This window comes from Salvelinus alpinus, chromosome 10 (genome assembly GCF_045679555.1).
Source record: "Salvelinus alpinus chromosome 10, SLU_Salpinus.1, whole genome shotgun sequence".
NCBI lineage: Eukaryota > Metazoa > Chordata > Actinopteri > Salmoniformes > Salmonidae > Salvelinus > Salvelinus alpinus.
The window spans coordinates 46,778,293-46,797,823 of record NC_092095.1 but is presented as its reverse complement, the minus strand read 5'-3'; the positions used below and the strand labels follow the sequence as shown (position 1 = coordinate 46,797,823).

The following is a 19,531-nucleotide window of genomic DNA, read 5'->3' as shown; positions in this document are numbered from 1 at the left end:
TGCTCCTTACCAGTCCAGTATGTATGCAGGTATTCGTACTTACAACCAGCAATATCAAGAAAGGTCAGTAGGTGACAATGGTACTGTACACTGTATGGGTGTAGTTTTCATAAATACAATGAACATGGTGTGATCACATCTAAAAGAATCTCCATTGAGAACCATCACAAAGTTGGTCTCCGTATTGAATTGACCTTTTAATTTGACTTTTTCTGATACATTTATATAGTCATTAAATATGTGCACCTGACCTGAGTCTACTACAATATCTTTGCAAGAACAAACAGCTTAAAATAAGTACAGTTCTAAAAGCAAAATAACTACTTCAATGAAAAACCCAAATAAATCAAACAAAATATCCTTCAGTCAGTGTCTCAACTCTTCAAACAGCAGCTATGGACAAGTATGTCGCACAAAGTATGCAATTTTAAATAAAATAACATGAAATAAATAATTTGTAAGTGTACTGAAAACTACTAAACAAAAGAACAAATATCAATTACACCAGGGGTTCTCAAACAGGGGTCCATGGACTAATTGCAAGGGGTCCGTGAAATAAAAAAGTGTAATGAATGTAGTCAGTACCACAAGGTTTCCAGTAAATTTACATATAATATAGAGGGGAAGTCCCTGAGGACCGCTCAAAACCTTGCCTGCCTTGCCTCAAAATATGCAGGGGTTCCAGTACCCCAAAAAGGTTGAGAACCACTGCTATACACACTACTGAACAAAAGAACCGAGCATATGTTTGCGGGTTTCCTCAACAACACATCAGTTGCCACTTTCGCAATGCCCTCGCCTGTTGTCTCAGACACCCTGTATAGCCCAATAAACTCCTTGTGAGGGACATGGTCATGGTCAACATAACGCAGACAGACATTCTCCTGTTCAGCACCAGAGACATCTTGAGTACCATCAACAATTAATGAAAATTGTACAATCGGAAGAGACCTAATCTCAGCTGCAATGCCTCGAATGACTATTGGCCATGATGTTCAGAATTTCATTCTGTGCTTTGGGGCCTGTGTACATTGTGGTACGCTCTGTTAACCACTTCAGTAAAATGGGATCATCCTCTTCTGCCCTAAGTTTCAAAATCTGGTATAAATTCCCACTGTCATCCGTGTGGCCTCTAAAGGCTTGTCCCTGTCTTACTACATGCCGCACCGAACTAACAATTTTCATCAAGCAATGCCTTGCGTCATCCTGCTGTTTACCCCACGCGCTGGATAACTGGACACTGATTGGATTTAGCTGGTGTGCTGTTACAATTACAAAGTGGCGGTGGGTTTGGCAGTTTTGATGTGCTGTGAATTTTTCAATGGCTTTTCTCCAGTTCCTAAATCCTGCACTAATGAAGGAAGCATCTGCTCTTTGGCCAAAAGATGGCTGGCTTGAAAACCCTTGGCTACAGTGAAAACAACACTCCTTTTATTGATGGATTATAATGTAGCCAGGGGAAATCGCGAAACCATCTCTCTTGAAACGTCAACACACTGTTGGCAAGAGTTTGCGGTTCTATAAATTGTGGGTGTGGCTGATATGGTTTTGTGCCATCACTGTGGTAACTGGACAATGCTGTGCCACTGTCCCCTATACTGGTGCTGCTGGCAACAAGGGTGACACTTGGTCCTGCCGTGGCTGTGACACTGTCCTCTGAAGTCTCTCTCCCTGGCTCTTTCCCTTTCACCACCCTAACTGACTCACAGTCTGTCTCCTAGAAAATAAATAAGGTGTTTGCCGTACTCCTAACTACCGGTACCCAAAACTACACAATTAATCACAACAGCAATACCATTGCCGTAAACAAATCTTAGTTTAGTCACCAGTTTAAGTTGAGAGTGGGGGTATCCATGGCATTTTCCAATTATGTCCCTATTTTACAAGTCAAAAAAATTGAGAACCTTTCATAATGTTGCCAAACAAAGACTCAACAAACTTACCTGAGACTCCCTGTCTGCCAATCTGTCCCTGCATATCTGTCCCCAGCTCTGCTGTCTGTGTGCCATCTGTTGCCTGCTCTGCCTAATGACATCATTGTGAAACATTTCCATTAGCATTTCACTTCTTTCTTATGAACATTTTATCAACTAGTCTTTGAGATATTAGGATACTAGAGTTCTTACTATGCGTTTTGGTGTACTGACAAATACTCTGATGTCCGTCTTCTTACTTTTTTCTGCCATTTTTCTACCTGGCTGGCTGGCCTAGCTGCACACACACACATTTACACAACACATGCTGCAACCTTTTGTAATTTTAATAGTTTGTTTCATATTGGCTGGCTTCCAACAATAGCTGAATTTGTAAAGCTAGCGAGCACCAATTCCGTTTCTGTGTGTTTGCTATAATCTTTGCTACCTGGTTAAATAAAGGTGAAATAAAATAAAATAAAAAAAGTTCACTAGCGACAATTTATCTTTTGCAACGAGACCATTATATATATTTAAGACAATGGTAGAAGAGAGTGTAGTTCTGTTCTGTTCAGTTTGGACTTCAGTTTATCGCTAACCTTATCACAGGGACGTCGAAACACTACAGCTGCATGCTGATCTTGGAATAAACTGACAATAGCAAAGATTCCATCTTTGACGACGCCACATAAATGGAATAGGTACTAGCTAGCTTTATAGTTAATGTTTGCTTTAGTTTGCGCGCTAGCTCTGCAAATTCAGCTAGTGTGTGAACCCTGCCAACATAAAAATAAATAAATAACATTGCTATGGACCTGCTGTGGATTGACTGGATTAACCTCACGTCAGTTACGTACATGTCCCTTTCGGACAGTAGATACGAACCCTCTATTACCTTGCCAGCTAAAGAACTGGCAGTGGATCAAACCATTGTGAGGCAAAGGGCGGGGGGGGTCGCAATCTTTTGAAACTTAAAAACGCGCTATTAAGTGTCAATAATCAGCACAAGTGCTTTCATTGCGTATTATTAATATTATTGAAATTACATAGTTATGTTTACAGTGATATATTGGGGGGACAAATCATATTTTTCCCAAGATGGGGGGGTCGTGTCCCCCCCGTCCCCCCTGGGATTTCCGCCTATGCCACGACCATAGTCTAGGGGTAACTTCACCCTACACCTCAGTGGCATCTTGTCATTCTTAACCTTATAGGGAACCGTGACCTTTTACAGAAATGCCACCCATTCATAATTGCTCACAGATGTCAGGAGTTTTAGGCAGTTAATTAATTAAGTGTGGGTTGGTGGGAGTTTTTGGTTTTGTCTTGCACCGGCAGGCAGAGATGGGAAAACTAAACAGAAGTACAACAATAGTGTAATTGTATTCTATAAAGAAAGTCCCAGTTACCAAGGAAAGAAGCATTTTCCATTGGCAACAACAGCAACACAACTGTGGTAGGCCAACTCGGTGGCAACTCCACAGTGCTTATGGGAAGAGCACACCATTTAATATATCTAGTCCTATACAGACTCTGTTGTAGTATATTTGAAATGCTCTTTAAATAAATTGTAAGTCAGTCTTTTCAGTGGTTGAAACGGTATATCACTGAAATGTGGACAAGTTAGCATTGAGCTTGAACGGTTTGGGCTTCTCTTTTCATTTCCCTTCTTTGGCTCTTTTTTTCTTATAGTCAGCATAAGCTACATTTAGAGGGAATACAGATCCAGGACATTCTTTTTCTGTTCTGCAAACATGTTGTTTACAGAATCTGCTGACACGTTGTGTGCGTCCCAAATGGCACCCTATTCCCATTATAGTGCAATACTATTGACCAGAGCCATATGGGCCCTGGTCAATCAAAAGTAGTGCACTATATAGGGATTAGGGTGCCATTTGAGATGAGAACCATTATGGTGTTACCCAAATTACAGTGATGTTGGAGTCTTCTTCTCCCATAATTACAGAGTAATGACTTCCTTTGAGTCTTGGCCCGTAATCACAAAGCGTCTCAAAGTAGGAGTGCTGATCTAGGATCTGGTCTCTGCTGTCTATATAATCTTATTCATTATGGACAATTTTTTTTGCAAATCCTACATCCAGGGGCCATATTCATAAAGCTTCTCAGAATAAGAGTACTGATCTAGGAACAGGTTCCTGCTGTCTATGTTATCTATTAATTCATTATAGACTAAAAGGCTAAACTGATACTACATCAGAGCCTGTATAGGAGTGCTGAGACCATAATGCATAAGATTACATGGACAGGGGGAACTGATTTGAGATCAGCATTCCTATCCTGAGACGCAGAGGAAGTCAGGAGGGGCCACTGAAACACGGCCATCTAGTGGATGATATGTTTATTACACACTGTCCATAAGAGAAATGTGATCAGACAATTGAGTATATAATGGGATTAGGTTTATTACACAAATCCACCATATATTTGCTGACGAGGGCCATGTTTGTGAGTACGTTTGCACGTGTGTGAGTGTGTGTGCACGCGCATAGAGTGCAATAGATTGAGGTGTGTGTATAGAGTCAGATATATTGAGGTTTGTGTATAGAGTCATATATATTGAGGTGTGTGTGTGTATGGATGTGTAAGAATACCAAGACACACCACACTCATGACAACAGTATATAGGTCGACGTGATGCTTTATTATTCATAAACCTAGGACCATATATATAATACTGTATAAATACTCTATATACTCTACATCCTTCTGTTATTTCAATATAATAACAAATAAAAATACAACAATAATAATAAAAAGCAACAAGATTATACTTAACAAAAAATAAATAATGTTTGGATATTCTGCACAAAACGTCATCATAAAAAAAAACCTTCTCGGAAGGCAGGAGAGACTTACTTATGAAGTAGTAGCAGGAGAGAAGCCACACGCACGCACACGCGTTCGCTTGCTCACACACCTCTTTTGTCTCGGACGGGGCGGAGTGATATGGCTTTGAAATTGCTTTTGTTCAGTCCAGGATGCATATTGAATAATACGTCTATTGGAATGAGTCTATTGGGAGATTCTACTGGAATGTTAGCAGCACATATCAACTTGTTCAGGAATGACCCAAGTTGATTGAAATGAACTGTATTGAGTTAGTTTGGTTGCATACAAAGTCGTATGGATTAGGAGGGACAATCCGGATTGTCTTTGGTTCCGCACCCTTTGAAACAGGAAGTGCCTCCAACCGATACAGAGAGTGGAATGTGTGGCAGTGAGACCATTCATTTGTTTCTAATACATATACATACATCCTCACCCCAAGGTAACCAATTCTGTACAGTGATACATATAGTCCCCCCAAGATGTCTGTCCAGTCCAGCTAGGACAGACAGCCCACACACACACACACACACACACACACACACACACACACACACACACACACACACACACACACACACACACACACACACACACACACACACACGAACACAAGCATGTCATTGGCACCTAAAGCAGCATGCTTTTTCGAAAGAGAAGTGTCCATTGAAACTGTTACTCCATCTCAGCTCCACTGACATGGGTGGGGGGTGGAGGGAGGGAGAAGGGCACAGTGTGCCTGCAATGTGCCCCCGTGCCAGCCCAGCAGGCAGCTGCACCAAGTCTATGCGGTGTTCTAGGGGTGGCAGTGCCACGGAGCAGACCCAAACAACACTAAAGTCTACCCTCAAAGTGGCTGGAGGGAGTTGAGAGATATGTTGTTGGCTCTGCAGTGTCAGTCAATCAGTCGGCCACTTTGGACCCCAGAAAACACCCACGAAAGCACTCTGCGTGGGATGTAAACATTCTCATGATAGGTCACTGTGTTTTCAGACGCAAAGTTCATGACGATAAGGTTGTTTTAGTTTTTTCTTTTTTTCTTTCTTTCTTTCTTTCTTTCTTTCTTTCTTTCTTTCTTTCTTTCTTTCTTTCTTTCATGAGTTGTTCTTTAGGGACGTAATAATGAGGTGAGCTGACAAACTTAGCAGGCGCTCTGGTTGCACAAGTCCAGCAGTGGTCGAGGCCTGTCTTTGTGGTCGCAGCTCTCGTGGGCGAGTGTACGCCCGTTGTGTCCCACGCAGCGTAGCGGCCGCTTGCGGAACCCGCGGCCACAGCTCCTGGAGCACACCGACCACTCCCCCAGGAACCACGAAGGACAGGGGTGTGGGGCGCAGGGGCACGAAGCCAACGGGCGCAGCTCCTCCGGGCACTCCCGCGATGGCCGCCCCTGGGAATCCAGACACAGCACCTCCCTCTGTTGAGTACCGCCCCCACAGCTCTGCGAGCATGGGCCCCACTCCCGCAGGGTCCACTCAGCTTCCCCCAGCTCCCGGATGGCATTGATGGACTGGCGGCGTGCCACCGTTCCGCCACTAGGTGACGCAAAAACGGGTCTCGGCGCAAAGTAGCTGTATTTGACACGGGGGCGGGGCGAGTCGCCTACAGACAACACCTGGATGGTCAGGGCCTCGGGGAGGGGCGAGAAGCTGCGTAGACGCTCCAGGGAGGCGGAGCTACCACTGTACCGTAGCAACGCCCCCTTGAGGGCGATGTCTGTTTCGAGAGTCATCAGCTTGTAGTCGCCGTTCAGGAGGTAGGTGCCGTCCTGGCGCAACACTGCCAGGTAGCTGTTGTCATGGCGACCCCCGCCGGGGGCACGTTGCTTCACGTCCAGGTGAGTGGCGCCAGCGGGGATGGTCACAACGTTCTGGTAACCAGGCCTGAGGGACAGAAACACACAAAGGTCAAACAACATAGAAAATATGTGGCAGTGCTAAGAGGTGTGATAGAGATAGATTCATTAGAGAAAAATAGGATTCTACAGACTGTAGTAAAAGATAGTAAATGGGTTCAACTAGAAAACAGTAATTTCAAGTCAAAGATGGCTGTTTTGAGGTCATAGGTCATTGTTCTCACCTGGCACGCTCCAGGGCACCCGACACTTTCTTGCAGGTGGAGCCGTTGCCTCCGCACACGCTGCACTTGTCGAAGCGACGGCTGGAGCCGATGATCCGGTCACAGCCCGCCTTCACACACTGACCCTGCACACACACTGAGGTGGAGTCCGGGCTGCAGGGAGTACCGTCAGCCACCTGACAGTTGCAGAGAAACAGATGTTAGCCTAGACAGTGTTAGCCTAGTTAGCCTAGACAGTGATAGCCTAGTTATCCTAGAAAATGTTAGCCGTGTTTGCCTAGACAGCATTAGCTTAGCCTAGTTAGCCTAGAGACAGTGTTAGCCTAGACAGTATTAGCCTAGTTAGCCTAGAAAGTGTTAGCTAGTCTAGCTAGCCTAGATAGTGTTTGTCTACATTTTTGCAAAAGTGTCTGTGGTGTGACCTGACTAACCTTTGGTTTCAGAATGAAGAAGTAGCCCGTGCCCTTGGCCCGGCACACCAGCTTGCAGCGGTCTTTGGGTGAGACGCCGGCATATTTGGGAACCCACTCCACGCCCTCTCCCGAACCGAACGACATCTGTGACGAAATATCGTTGTGGGCCAGACACTGCTCCTCGCGGAACGACAGACCTTTAGAGAAAGAGGGATGAAGAGAGAGAGAGAGAGAGAGGTGTGATATTCACTGTTAGTTTAGCTTGAGCCTTATGTTTACTTTACAGTAGGCTGTGATATTCAAGTATGGCTATTCTCGAATGTGTAGAAAGTATAAGTATGGGTACAATATGCAAGTCAGTGGCCTATGTGCCTAAATAAGGTTGTATAATTTCAAAGTATAAATATATGAATATGTGTGTGTAATAAGAGTAATTACTGTATTAGCTATGTAATAAGCATGAACTAAGTATGTAATAAGTGAGGCTAGTAGAGGCTCTTACCGTTGCTCTCAGGGCAGATCTGTGTGTTACAGGAGCGGTATTGGATCCTCTTGCCCTCGCAGTACTTGCCCCCGTTTTTGGGCAGGGGGCTATCACAGTCCCTGAAGGAGTACTGCACCCCTCCGTTGCAGGTACGCGAGCAGTCTCCCCATGGTCCCCATACACCCCAAGCACCGTTGACTGGAGTCTGCAACAGGAGAGGACACCATCGTTATTCATAGTCACACACACTAGCCCATATAACATTTCAATAGTCCTATAGGTAGTCCTGTAGCTAAAAAGCTAATAGTTACACACACTTTAGCCCCTATAACAGGGGTACTCAACTCTTACCCTATGAGGTAAGGAGCTTGCTGGTGTTCTGTTCTACCCGATAATGAATTGCACACACCTGGTGTCCCTGGTCTAAATCAGTCTCTGATAATAAGGGAACAATGAAAAAATGCAGTGGAACTGGCTTCAAAGTCCAGATTTGAGTTTGAGGGCCCTATAAATTTCAACACTCCAATAGCTAGCCTGATATTAAAAAAAGACATAACATTGGACCTAATCCAATGTAGCTAACACTAACCAATCCCAAAGCTGCATTATGCTTCCTTTCCCCCCAATGGACCAATCCCATCACTCCCATTGACTTTAAGACTTTGTCACAGGGCTGTGTTATAACAGTCTTAACACCCACCTGGTGACGAGCGGCCTCCGTCTTGCTCAGACACTGTCCCGCCAGGCAGAAGCTGTCATGGCCACACAGCGTCCCATCCGCCCACGGGAAGTTCTTGGTCTGACAGACCAGAAGTCCATTGGTTGTGGTCACTGTGCACCAGAGTGCCATACATGTGGTACTCAGGCCGGGACAGTGCTGTGACTCCTCCCCGAACGTCAGGCGACATTGGCGGTCGGCGTCGTACACGTTTCCGGGTAACGTGGCTGGGAGCGACTGGGGCTTGTGGGGCTTGTCCAATAGGCACTGGCCGTGTCCGTTGTCCATGAAGGAGGTGACCATGAGGGCAGAGCAAGGCGACCACGGCTGGAGTTGGTCCAGGTTGGACAGGGTGGACGCCATCATGTGCGAGCCCCAATGGTCACCGTTGACGCTGGCACACTGCTTGGAATCGTCGTGGGGCATGTTGAACACGTGGCCTAGAGCGCAAAAGAGATGGAGGAATGGAGAGAGGGGAGACAAAGGGTTGGTTTGGGACTGAGAGAGGAGATGTGTACTGTGTGTGGCTCGTGACAGAGATGTGAATGTATGGTGCATATGTGTCAGCTTGGCATCAGGGTGGCATCTTACCGAGTTCGTGTGCCACAGTGAATGCCGCCTGCAGCCCGTCGTCCTCGATGATGGAGCAGCTCCTCTCCGGATCGCACACCGTGCCCACATCCGCCATGCCTAGCGTGTCACAGGAGTGGGCGCCGCACAGGTCCTACAGGGGGTGAGAAGGGACAAAACACATCTGTCAAACTCACTGCTTTCCCCCATACAGACACAAAACCCGTATCACATAGCAGGACCCTGTTTCAAATCAAAAGTAGTGCACTATATAGTGAATAGGGTGCCATTTGGAAAGCAGAATCAACCCTAGTAGTTGTGAAGGTGTTGCCTGTTACCACAGTAAACATAGGTGTAAAAACATTGTGAAAACAGTGCTAAAAAGCAAAAGCAACATACCGTTCGGGTGAAGAGCACGGCCGTGTCGTAATGCTCTGGGTGGCGGTCGCTGGGTGGGTTGTGCTGCCGCTGCCACTGGCAGAAGTTGCGGAGGGTCAGGGCAGCGTTAGACGACACCTGGGGGCCGCTCTCCTCCTCGTAAACCACCAGGAGCTTGACCACGGCTAGGCTGATGGAGTTGTGGATGGTGGGGTGGCGGTAGAGGCGCGATGCCACCGCCATGATGGTCAGCAGGTAGGGCTTGAGGCCGGCACCGTGGAACTCGGCCATGGACTGATCGGCCACGATCATGATCTCCACGAAGCGAGGCGTGGACACGAAGCGCTTGGACCGCTGGTGGTGGGCTGATGGAAAGAGAGAAGAAGGGAGAGAGGTCAGACAAACTGGCCTAGAATCCGACTTTTAATACAGCTCTCTTGTGAGAGCCTGTTTTCTCTGGTTTAAATTGATGAACTGTTAGACTTAAAGATGAAATGTAAAATTGTTTATGGCAAATATCTGAGTAGTCACAAGAGATTTTATGTGAGTTGTACCATGTGATACTACAGGCCAATCACGGGTTTGTAGGCTACACATGTGTATTTTCTAGGGCAGATGAAGAGCTACTGAGCACAGAGCAGATCATCTCTCCAGATGTGTCTGGAGCAGCTCCAGCGGCTCTCACTGGGTGACTCAGCAGCCCCTTACGAAAAACCACATGCATTTCACATGTGATTATTACATGTGAAGTGTTCCAAAAACACATGTTTTTACTTGAGTTCACATGTGAAATTTCACGAGGCTTCTTACCATCAGAGGCCCTCTTCAAAATGACTACATTCCCAAATTGATCTTCACTGGGCGGAAATTATGCGTGAGGGGGAAGAAAAATAATTCTGGGAAATGTCTGACAGTGCTGACCTGTAACGTGCAGTACCAGGAGGAGGCGAGACTAGTTTCCACGTCTCACCCCCACCAGCCCCCGTCCCAGGCCCGTACCTCCCTCCCTCCGTCACTCCCCGCTCACTTCCTCCGAGCATTACCCTCCCCCTTCTTGCCTGCGTATACTGTCAAAGCTGAGCCCATTCCCCGTTAACCCTCGCTGTGCACCGGTCAAAGTATCGACTTATCCACCCTTACCTCAACATTTAAATATATAGCCTGCGCGGTGTAATTATTAGAGGCTCAGATGTTTGAGTAAAAGGGCTATTTTACGGATCACTCCAAGACAGAAGTTGAGGTAGTTTGGATAGACAAATCCTCCGTTCCAGGAATTGAAGCCCCAGGACACGGCCGGTACAGGAATTGGGCCAGAGTCCATTTCGTTTGCCATACATGATGTAGACACATAACACAACTAAGTGACTATGTGGAACAGCTTGGCTTATTGTTTTTCTTACTAAAAGACGTAGGCCTATGAATATGATGTAAAGTCAGCCTATTCCTAAATGGATCCAAGTCAAAGGTTTTATAAGTGTTAATGCATACCTGGGTGGTCGGGTTTAGTGGTTCCATGGTTTACTTTTGTCTCCTGATTCTCTGGCAACCTGTCCTCTTCCTCGTTGACCCCGCACTTTGAGCTGCTCTCCTCTGCAAAATATTCCCGACCTCTTCGGCGAATGAGGTGGAGGTCCCCATCCATAGGCTGTGCATCACTCGAATTATTGGGATTGATGAAGTACTCTTCACCTTGGAGATAGAAGCCGCCCCGTAGTCCGTGGCACAGGTTGAGAGCAGCTGCGGAGTCCTCCTCCCCGTTCACCGTGCCCGAGAAGAAGCACTGAGTCTCGGCTGCGCTGCTGTCAGATTCCCGCTGCGCCTGCGACTCGGGGCTCCCCACCACATGGAACACAAACCCAGGTGCCAGGAAGGTCTGATCCGGCTCTAGCTTCAAGACCACCCGTTTGCCAAATACGTCCAACCGGTAGACTCGCATCTCCGACTCCTTTTCTCGCTCCTCTACCGAAAGGGTCCGGCCCTGCTCGGCTTCCCTCTCGGGCCGAACCGGGTCGAGTCTGACCGGTACAACTGTACTTTCCTCCCATGTGCCGTGCGCCGCTCTCACGCACAGAGCCGTAATCAAACTGAACCAGACGCAAGCGAACGACATCATATTCCGTGTCAAACCCTTCTAACTGAAAGAGAAAGTGATATTGAAGTGTCTGGCGGAAGCAAGTAAAATCCGTAAAAGACTCCACTAATAACTAAAAAACATCAGTCCAAGAACTAAAACACCTCCAGTAATGAAGTAAGTCTAAAAAAAAAACTAAAACGGAAACAAATCCAGTGCAAAATCCATTCAAAATAGTCTACAGCTCAGACTTCATATTTTAGCGCTTCAAGCTCGAGTCTTCTTATATTCTCTTGCTAGAAAAAAGCTCAGCAATAGATCAATTCCAACTATTCGGAACGTTGGTGTTTCTTTCAGCCCTCTCTTGGATACTCAACAGCTGTTTGAGTTTCTATGTGACTTCGGGGCAGTTTTTTTTCTACTGTGCCGTCTAGTTTCTGCTCATATTTTGCCTTAAAGACGGACAGACCCCGGCTCCCTATATATCCCCAAACTCAGGACCACCCCTTCCCGACGCCGCCTTGATCTTTTAGAGGCGAAATCTCGTGCGCAACAAAACGCAGACATAGAGACGTGCCATAATAATCAATCAATGTGGAGTGGGTCGCGTTTGGCCCAGGAAACTTTTTTCCCCCTGCTCCGCTTGTAGGCGGGACTATAGCCCTCACTCCTCTCCCCATACCCCGTCCTTCCCCTAAATGTTCTCATCATTTACACTAAAAACTCTCATACTTTTCGCCCCTGCTACTTTTACGCTGTGCTCATATTGCTTTCGGCTATACCCACACGTTGAATGTAAATTATACTTCATGAGGGTGGCAGTGGTTTGTCTGTGGCAGGGTTGTGGTGTCTGTGAAACTGGAGATCTGGGGATAGCAGGTCAGACATGGCACCCATCGCACCTGGGCTCGATACCCGGAGCTAGGAGTCGTTTGCATAGCCGCAGTGTCAAGCGAGCTGTGCGCCGTGGCGGCCGGGTGGGATTCCGTAGCTCTTCGGGAGAGGGAGCGCAGAGGGGCCGGTGAGTTCTTAAGGTGGAATAGTCCCTTGGACGCATCTCCTCCACTCAACTCTCCGAGGCCGTGGCCCGTCTCCTTGGGCGGACACCCCCTCCCCTCCCCGCGCTCGTCTTCCCAGCTCCTCTTCTCAAACATACGGTGCAAACCGCATCACTTGTGTAAATCCAGAACTCTGGAACCTTCCCAAAATAATTATCGACAGATTACTCGTCCCTTCCTAGTGACAGAGTAATTATTTGCTAAGTATTATATATCACGTTTGAATAATGATACATGACACACCAATAAAATACAAAACCCAGCCGTGTTTATGTTTGGTAAGTCTATTTACATGTACATTTTAGTCTATTCACCCAGATGACAGGACAGACAAGTGGTACATACCGTATGGGAACAAAACGAGACGTCACAGGTACAGTGCAGGAACACCAATAGCCAAGAGATCAAGAGATAAGATGGATAAAGTGCCATACACGGTGGTCTCACCCTCTTAGTGAACTGCGAGTCTGTTATGAATATGGCCTGGCAAGTAGAGTATATGAGGGAAACATTTATAATCAATTCACGAAATGCGTTTTATAACGCATTAGTTGGAGTCCACATCATGCGAATTGAACTTACCATTTCGAGGGGAGAAGTGTGACGGCCCACCTTAAGCGCAACAGGTCGGGGAGAGGGAATAGTTGTCGTGACATAGTTCTCCAACAGATGTCAGACGTGGACCGTGGAAAAAGTATCAAAGGACCATGGCTATGGCTCTACTACTGCCATAAATCCAATACATGGCACATGCTATTTGTGTGCATTGCATGTCACACATGTAAGGGACAAAAATATTAATTGGCTGTATGTAAGATCATAACTTCTATCTTTATTAACCCAGGTATGGAGGCATTAGGGATTCTAAATCATGTCCAAAAGGGCCACAAAATGAACAGGGCCACGATACCAGCCTCAACTGTACACTTCTGTGGCATAGAGGGGCATTTAGTCCCAATTTTTTGTTGAAGGGTCATTGATGGCCAAATCCAATATCTTTGAATTAATGATGTGAATTGCATCTTGTCCTGTATGGCTCAGTTGGTAGAGCATGGCACTTGCAATGACAGGATTTGGGGTTCAATTCCCGGGGCCACCCACACAATTTTTTTTATACATATGTAACTATAAGTCGCTTTGGATAAAAGAGTCTGCTCAATGGCATATATTTCAATGGACATGGCACCTCTGCTGTCTCTAAATGACTTATTCTGAGGTCCAATGTTATTTTGGGAACACAAGTGAAGGCAATAGGTTTTTGTTGCTTTTGTTTTTATTGGGTATTACATTTAGGCACAGAAAAGGGTTTGCAAGGCGTAGTCATGTAGTATTATTGTGTAGGTGAAGATCATTTCTTGGTTACAAAAGCCCTATAGCCTGCAGATGGCAGCACAACATCACATTTGACCTCAGTGTTCTGACTTCAGTACCACGGGACTGTAACTTCCATCAATTCATACACTCTACAGGCCACACAGGGACTTACAGCGACTCTACAGCATTCTTACTAGTCCCTAGAAAGGAGCAATAAATTACACTAGAACATAGTGAACATATCAGCCCTTAAAGGGACAATCTGGGATTTCTACATCCATTTTTCAACTTTTAAATGAGCGATCACTGAACCCCATACTGCCTCTGTAAAGGGAGTTAGGGCTATTATATAATAGCATATGCAGCTACACCTTGATTCTTGAACACATATCAGTTTCTTAAGGGAGTAGCAGTTATTACGCTATCTTAGTGGACACGTCATACGGAGAGACGGAGTCTACTACACAACATTTAGCACACATTTTAATTTATATGAGGCCGTGAAGGTTAAGTACACTACATCCCCATTGGCTATAAAAAGGAACGAATGTCACTACATTCTAGAGTGTGTGTGTGTAGTGGTGTGTGTGTGCGTCAAATCTGACGTTTGGACATTTGCATATCAAACTCCATCCGCCGCTACTCATCATGGAGTAGTTCATACAGTAGTCCCTGTGCCCTTTTGATGTCTTCTTAATAGCAACAGGGGAAACGCACGCACGCATGCCAGCACTGCACACGCACACACTTCTACTCTCATCTGACCTGGGATTGTGGTACAATGATCTATCATCATCGTAATCATCATCAATCGCGTAGTGAACAAGTTAAAGACAACGCCTTAGTAAAGGCAGGTATATGAGGCACAGCCATTGAATAATGAGAAGGGAAGAGCAAGGGTATGGTCTCCCCTGAACTCCATGAGGTGAGGGTGACTGTCACGTTCTGACCCTAGTTCTTTTGCTGTTTCTTTGTTTTAGTGTGGTCAGGGCGTGAGTTGGATGGGTTATCTATGTTCGTTTGTCTATGTTGTTTTTTTCGTTTGGCCTGGTATGATTCTCAATCAGAGGCAGGTGTCGTTAGTTGTCTCTGATTGAGAATCATACTTAGGTAGCCTTTTTACACCTGGGGTTTGTGGGTGGTTATTTCCTGTTTAGTGTTTGTGTGTTTCACATTACGGGACTGTTTCGGTTTTCATTTTGTTTCACTTTGTTAGTTTGTATTTTGTCGTATTCATTCTCATTAAAAGTCATTATGGATACGTACCACGCTGCATTTTGGTCTTCCGATCCTTCCTACTACTCCTCATCAGAGGAGGAAGACGAAAGCCGTTACAGTGACACTAAACAAAAGCCAACTAGGTTTTTATGTTGCCTTTCTTAACTGTGACTTATGCTGTGAATTATAATGGTTATACTTTCATCACCTATCAGTTGTTTTCTCTCTTCTTCACAAAGAGTGGAAATGGTCTTTGAGTTCTTCTCTCCTAGCTGTTATACTGTCGCTGTTATACTGTTGTAGATCGGTGTAGTCTGGCCGTCCGTCTCCATCGTGCTCAAAATTCCAATTCACAAAATGAAAAATGCCATTCGTTGTCATTGACGATTTTTTAATGATTGAGCAGGGATTTCAAAATCAATTCCTGAATGGACTGATTACCGTACGTTCCATTTGACCTGAGTGCATTGTCGCATGCGCCAACAGGAGTAGTTTTGATCACATTGTCACGGGGCACAACTTTCACTGTAACAGCTGTATGCATGGTTTCAAGACCACATGCCACAATCTAACAAGACCTGGCAACAAGGCTTTATCCTCTTGTATGTAATGTAAAAAGGCTGAATGAGAGGGAGAGAGAGGGAGAGAGAGAGAGAGAGAGGATACTTTGCTACTTTAATTCAAGTCGCCCTTTCAAAAGAGGTTTCTTTCCTAGTAAAAAAGAAAAAGTTCTGAACACGTCCTATAAATGAATGAAACAGACAGAGCTTTTAAATATATACATTTAATGTACATATATTCATGTAGATGACGAGAAAACACACTTTTCTTAAAAATGAATTATTCTGCACAGTCATATTCTTAGTTAAATAGTAAATATGATACAACATTGCCATTATAATAAATAAATTCATCACGTTTTTTTTTTCACATACCAGTTGTACAAACAATAAATTACAAGTTCAGTGCTGTGTTTCTGTCGTTCAACGAAAGGGTCTTTTCCCATGGGAAGAGTCAAACAGTAATACATATACAGTATGTATGTGTGTGTGTGTGTTTGTATGTATGCGTGTGGTTTAATTTTCTGTACATGTGTGATATTGGTGTTTCTATCTAAATGTGTATTGTAGTGTGTGAGTTAAAAGGTGTGTATACAAATGTGTGTATTATGCGTTAATGTGAGACTAATACAGTAAAAATACTCGTAATTAAGTAATTTGGGGGTGTTGTGTATTCTTTATGTGAATGTGTGTCTGTGCCTGTGTATGAGAAATGAGAAATAGTGAGTTGTGTCTATGTGGCAAGAGCCCATATGTATCCAGTATAATGCATGTCTATCATCACCCTTGAAAAGGTGTGTGGTTTAGCATTACAAGCTCATGAGGGATAGAGGGACTGACGGAGAATGGATGGTAGTGGATGTGAGAGTGAGTGAAAGACTTAGTGTGAGAAATGGATAGCTTAAACAAGAATGTGTCAACATGTTGAATGAGAGATGGAGAGGGCGGGAGGGTGAGCGAGTGAGAGAGAGATAGAGAGAGAAAGAGCGAGCGAGCGAGCTGTAGAAGTGTATTTGGTCAGGTATGACTGGGTTAGTTTCCCTCTTGCTGTATTTGCGAGTATCCAGTGCACACATTGTCATACTAGCAATAATTGCTTTTTTCCTAATCAGACAAACAGACACAGACAGACATGGAGAGCCAAAGAAACACAGTGACAAAATGGTAGCGACCCTCTAGCACCCGCATAGTGATACAAATGGAACTGAGGGTTAAAGTCCATTAAAATAGTTTAGGACACTGAGTATGACAAAAACACTATATGTTCACAATTGTATGTTCACAATACACACACACACACACACACACACACACACACACACACACACACACACACACACACACACACACACACACACACACACACACACACACACACACACACACACACACACACACACACACGTCAAGCTTAGCCCCACACATTATGTAATCCCATAAAATTACAACCTTTAACCTCCACAAAGGTCAGCGTTGAAGGGTCACCATGGTCTTTTGGCCCAGAGTCACTCTATAGGTGTCACTGGGCATTGGCAGTTGGTAGTGCTGAGCGATTAGTGCTTTTTGAGGTCGGTTCGGTTTTGGTTTGATTATTAAAATATCAATATTTTTAAAAAATTATTAAATGCACTATGCATTATGTGGGTTGAATGCTGTAACAACATTTATTCACATTACTTTACTTTAATAAAATATTTCAAATATTTCAATATTACATTTGTTTAATTTGATGATTTTAAATACTGCCAAATCAGTATTTTAGTAGTTCTTAAAAGTAAAATAGGCTGCTGATTACCAACTATCAACCACTTAGATTATGCATTTTCAGGTAGAGATACTTCGCAAAGTAACTGCTCTCTATCCCTCTCGATCGCGTATTCTTCTGTACTAACCTAATGTAGCAGGCATAAAAGAAAGACACAGACCGGACAAGTACGTACGCAATCGATTATGATCATTGTAGTTAACTAGCATGTTTTCTGCACTAAATTATTTTTTATATTGGCCTGTTGGAAACTACAACTCCCTACAACTACATCGCACAGTTCGGGATTCAGTTGATTTATTTCTAGAGAAACTGCACAATGTGCGCATTGAGTTCACAGACAAAAACATAACTAAATGGAATTCAAATAATTGAAACGAAGTCTGTCAATTAGTTGTTTAAAAACCAAAATAAAAACACAATTTAAGTTAATCGCTCAGCACTAGCTGTTGGGCACAACTCTGCCCCAACTCACTCCATCACTGTATGTCCATTTTCTGACCTGGGATGTTTGCAGTGCGGTTCAACCCCATTTCTGGACTGGTTACAGTACGGATTGGTTGCTCTTGGTTGTGCCCCCAGCCTACTTCCTGGTCTGCAATCCAAACAGGAAGATGGATAGACCTCACTCCATCACTTTATGTCCATTTGCAGACCTGGGATGTTTGCAGTGCGGTTCAACCCCATTTCTGGACTGGTTACAGTACGGATTGGTTGCTCTTGCTTGTGCCCCCAGCCTACTTCCTGGTCTGCAATCCAAACAGGAAGTTGGATAGACCAATCGTATGTGGAGAATCGGCCGTGGGAGGAGCAAGAAGAAAAAGGGGACCCCGAAGGGAAGTGGAGAAAAAGTACCACGCAACAGACTAGTACGGAGGCCCATGGTCCAGCGGTGTGCAGTCACACAAGACAAAGAGACAAAGCGGACAATCATGAAAAACCCACAGTAGCAAGAACATTCAGAAAAGCAAACAAAATGTGTCATTAACAGAGGAATACAAATGAAACCTTCAGATAGAGGAGGGATTTGGCAAGTGGGTGGTTGTTGATTGGGCGGCTGCACTATTCGGAAGTGTCCACATGTATCCGCCGTATGTCTGTAGCTGTGCCAAGCAGGGCCTGGAATAGTAGGTTGGGGGATAAGGAAGAGGAGGGGTTGACTGTCAATAACCAGTGTCTCTGTCTGTGTGTACCCCCTACTTTCAGGGGAGTCTAGTTTCTGGTCCTTTCAACACTTTTTCACTAGGCATTGTTTGAAGGCGGTGGGGCGGTCGCCCAGAGGGCAACCCTTGGCCAGCTTGGCCTGCGGGTCCTTGCACTGCACCGTGCGGCTCTGCCAGCCCGTGTCACAAGTCCTGGAGCAGATCATCCAGGGGCCAGTCACCCACTGGGGCCCAGAGGACGCCGTCGACACCCCTGGGGCTGTAGAGAGAGCCATGGCTGAAAACGGGGCCGATGTGGTTCTACTGCTTGATCTTGTAGAGATGGTTCTAGTAGTGGTGGTGGATGTGGTTGTGGAGGTGTGCGGGGGAGGTGGCGGTGGTGGAGCCAAAACCCGACGGGGCATGAAGAAGCTGTAGCGGATATCCAGGGGCCTCTTGGAGTCCGTGGCCAGAATCTGAACTGTAAGGGCCTCTCTGAGGGCCCCAGGGCCCATGCTGTGTAGCCACTCATCCCGCTGGCTCCAGCCACTGTAGTTGAGCACCGAGCCGTTGAGGGGGATGACTGTCTCTGAGGTAGAGATCATGAACTTGCCGTTGAGGAGGTAGTCGCCACCGGGACGACGCAGTGCCAGGTAGGCTGTGTACTGGGGCTGATCCTTGGGCTTGTGCTGGCGGACCTTGATGTGGGTGGAGCCCTCTGGGATCTTCACAACGTCTGTGTAGCCCTTACTGCATGGGGGAGGGAGAGAGGGGAGAAAGCAGTTACAGGAGAGTGTTTATAGGAGATAATTTTACAAATTGACTTGTTGGAAAGGTGGCATCCTATGATGGTGCCATGTTGAAAGTCACTGAACTCTTCAGTATGGCCATTCTACTGCCAATGTTTGTCTATGGAGATTGCATAGCTGTGTGCTCAATTTTATAAACTTGTCAACAACAGGTGTGGTTGAAATAGCAGAATTTCAAATTTTATGACCAATTTA

The 19,531-nt window shown here is 45.4% G+C and overlaps 2 protein-coding genes across 2 annotated transcripts in view; both read right to left on the bottom strand.

Annotated features, from left to right (window-relative positions):
- Positions 1-4,554: 4,554 nt before the first annotated feature.
- LOC139532096 (A disintegrin and metalloproteinase with thrombospondin motifs 1-like) lies at positions 4,555-11,945 on the bottom strand. Its single transcript, XM_071329237.1, has 8 exons — positions 10,888-11,945; positions 9,421-9,764; positions 9,043-9,175; positions 8,434-8,891; positions 7,752-7,938; positions 7,268-7,446; positions 6,837-7,012; positions 4,555-6,640 (listed from the first exon to the last, which is right to left on the bottom strand). Exons 1-8 carry the CDS (start codon positions 11,510-11,512, stop codon positions 5,902-5,904), a joined length of 2,841 nt encoding a protein of 946 aa, XP_071185338.1. The 5' UTR covers positions 11,513-11,945; the 3' UTR covers positions 4,555-5,901.
- A 3,883-nt stretch (positions 11,946-15,828) lies between these two features.
- Positions 15,829-19,531, bottom strand: part of LOC139532095 (A disintegrin and metalloproteinase with thrombospondin motifs 5-like) — a 29,688-nt gene continuing 25,985 nt past the window's right edge. Inside the window, exon 8 of the mRNA XM_071329235.1 lies at positions 15,829-19,277. Within this exon, the coding sequence (XP_071185336.1) occupies positions 18,614-19,277 (664 nt within the window). The 3' untranslated portion in view covers positions 15,829-18,613. The remainder of the gene's footprint in view (positions 19,278-19,531) is intronic.

Coding starts and splice junctions, on each gene's coding strand:
- LOC139532096 (XM_071329237.1), bottom strand. CDS start 11,512: ATGATGTCGTTCGCTTGCGTCTGGTTCAGTTTGATTACGGCTCTGTGC. Junction 7,939..8,433: donor CGGAGGCCGCTCGTCACCAG/GTGGGTGTTAAG, acceptor CTCCTGTTGCAG/ACTCCAGTCAACGGTGCTTG. Junction 6,641..6,836: donor GGTGCCCTGGAGCGTGCCAG/GTGAGAACAATG, acceptor TCTGTCCCTCAG/GCCTGGTTACCAGAACGTTG.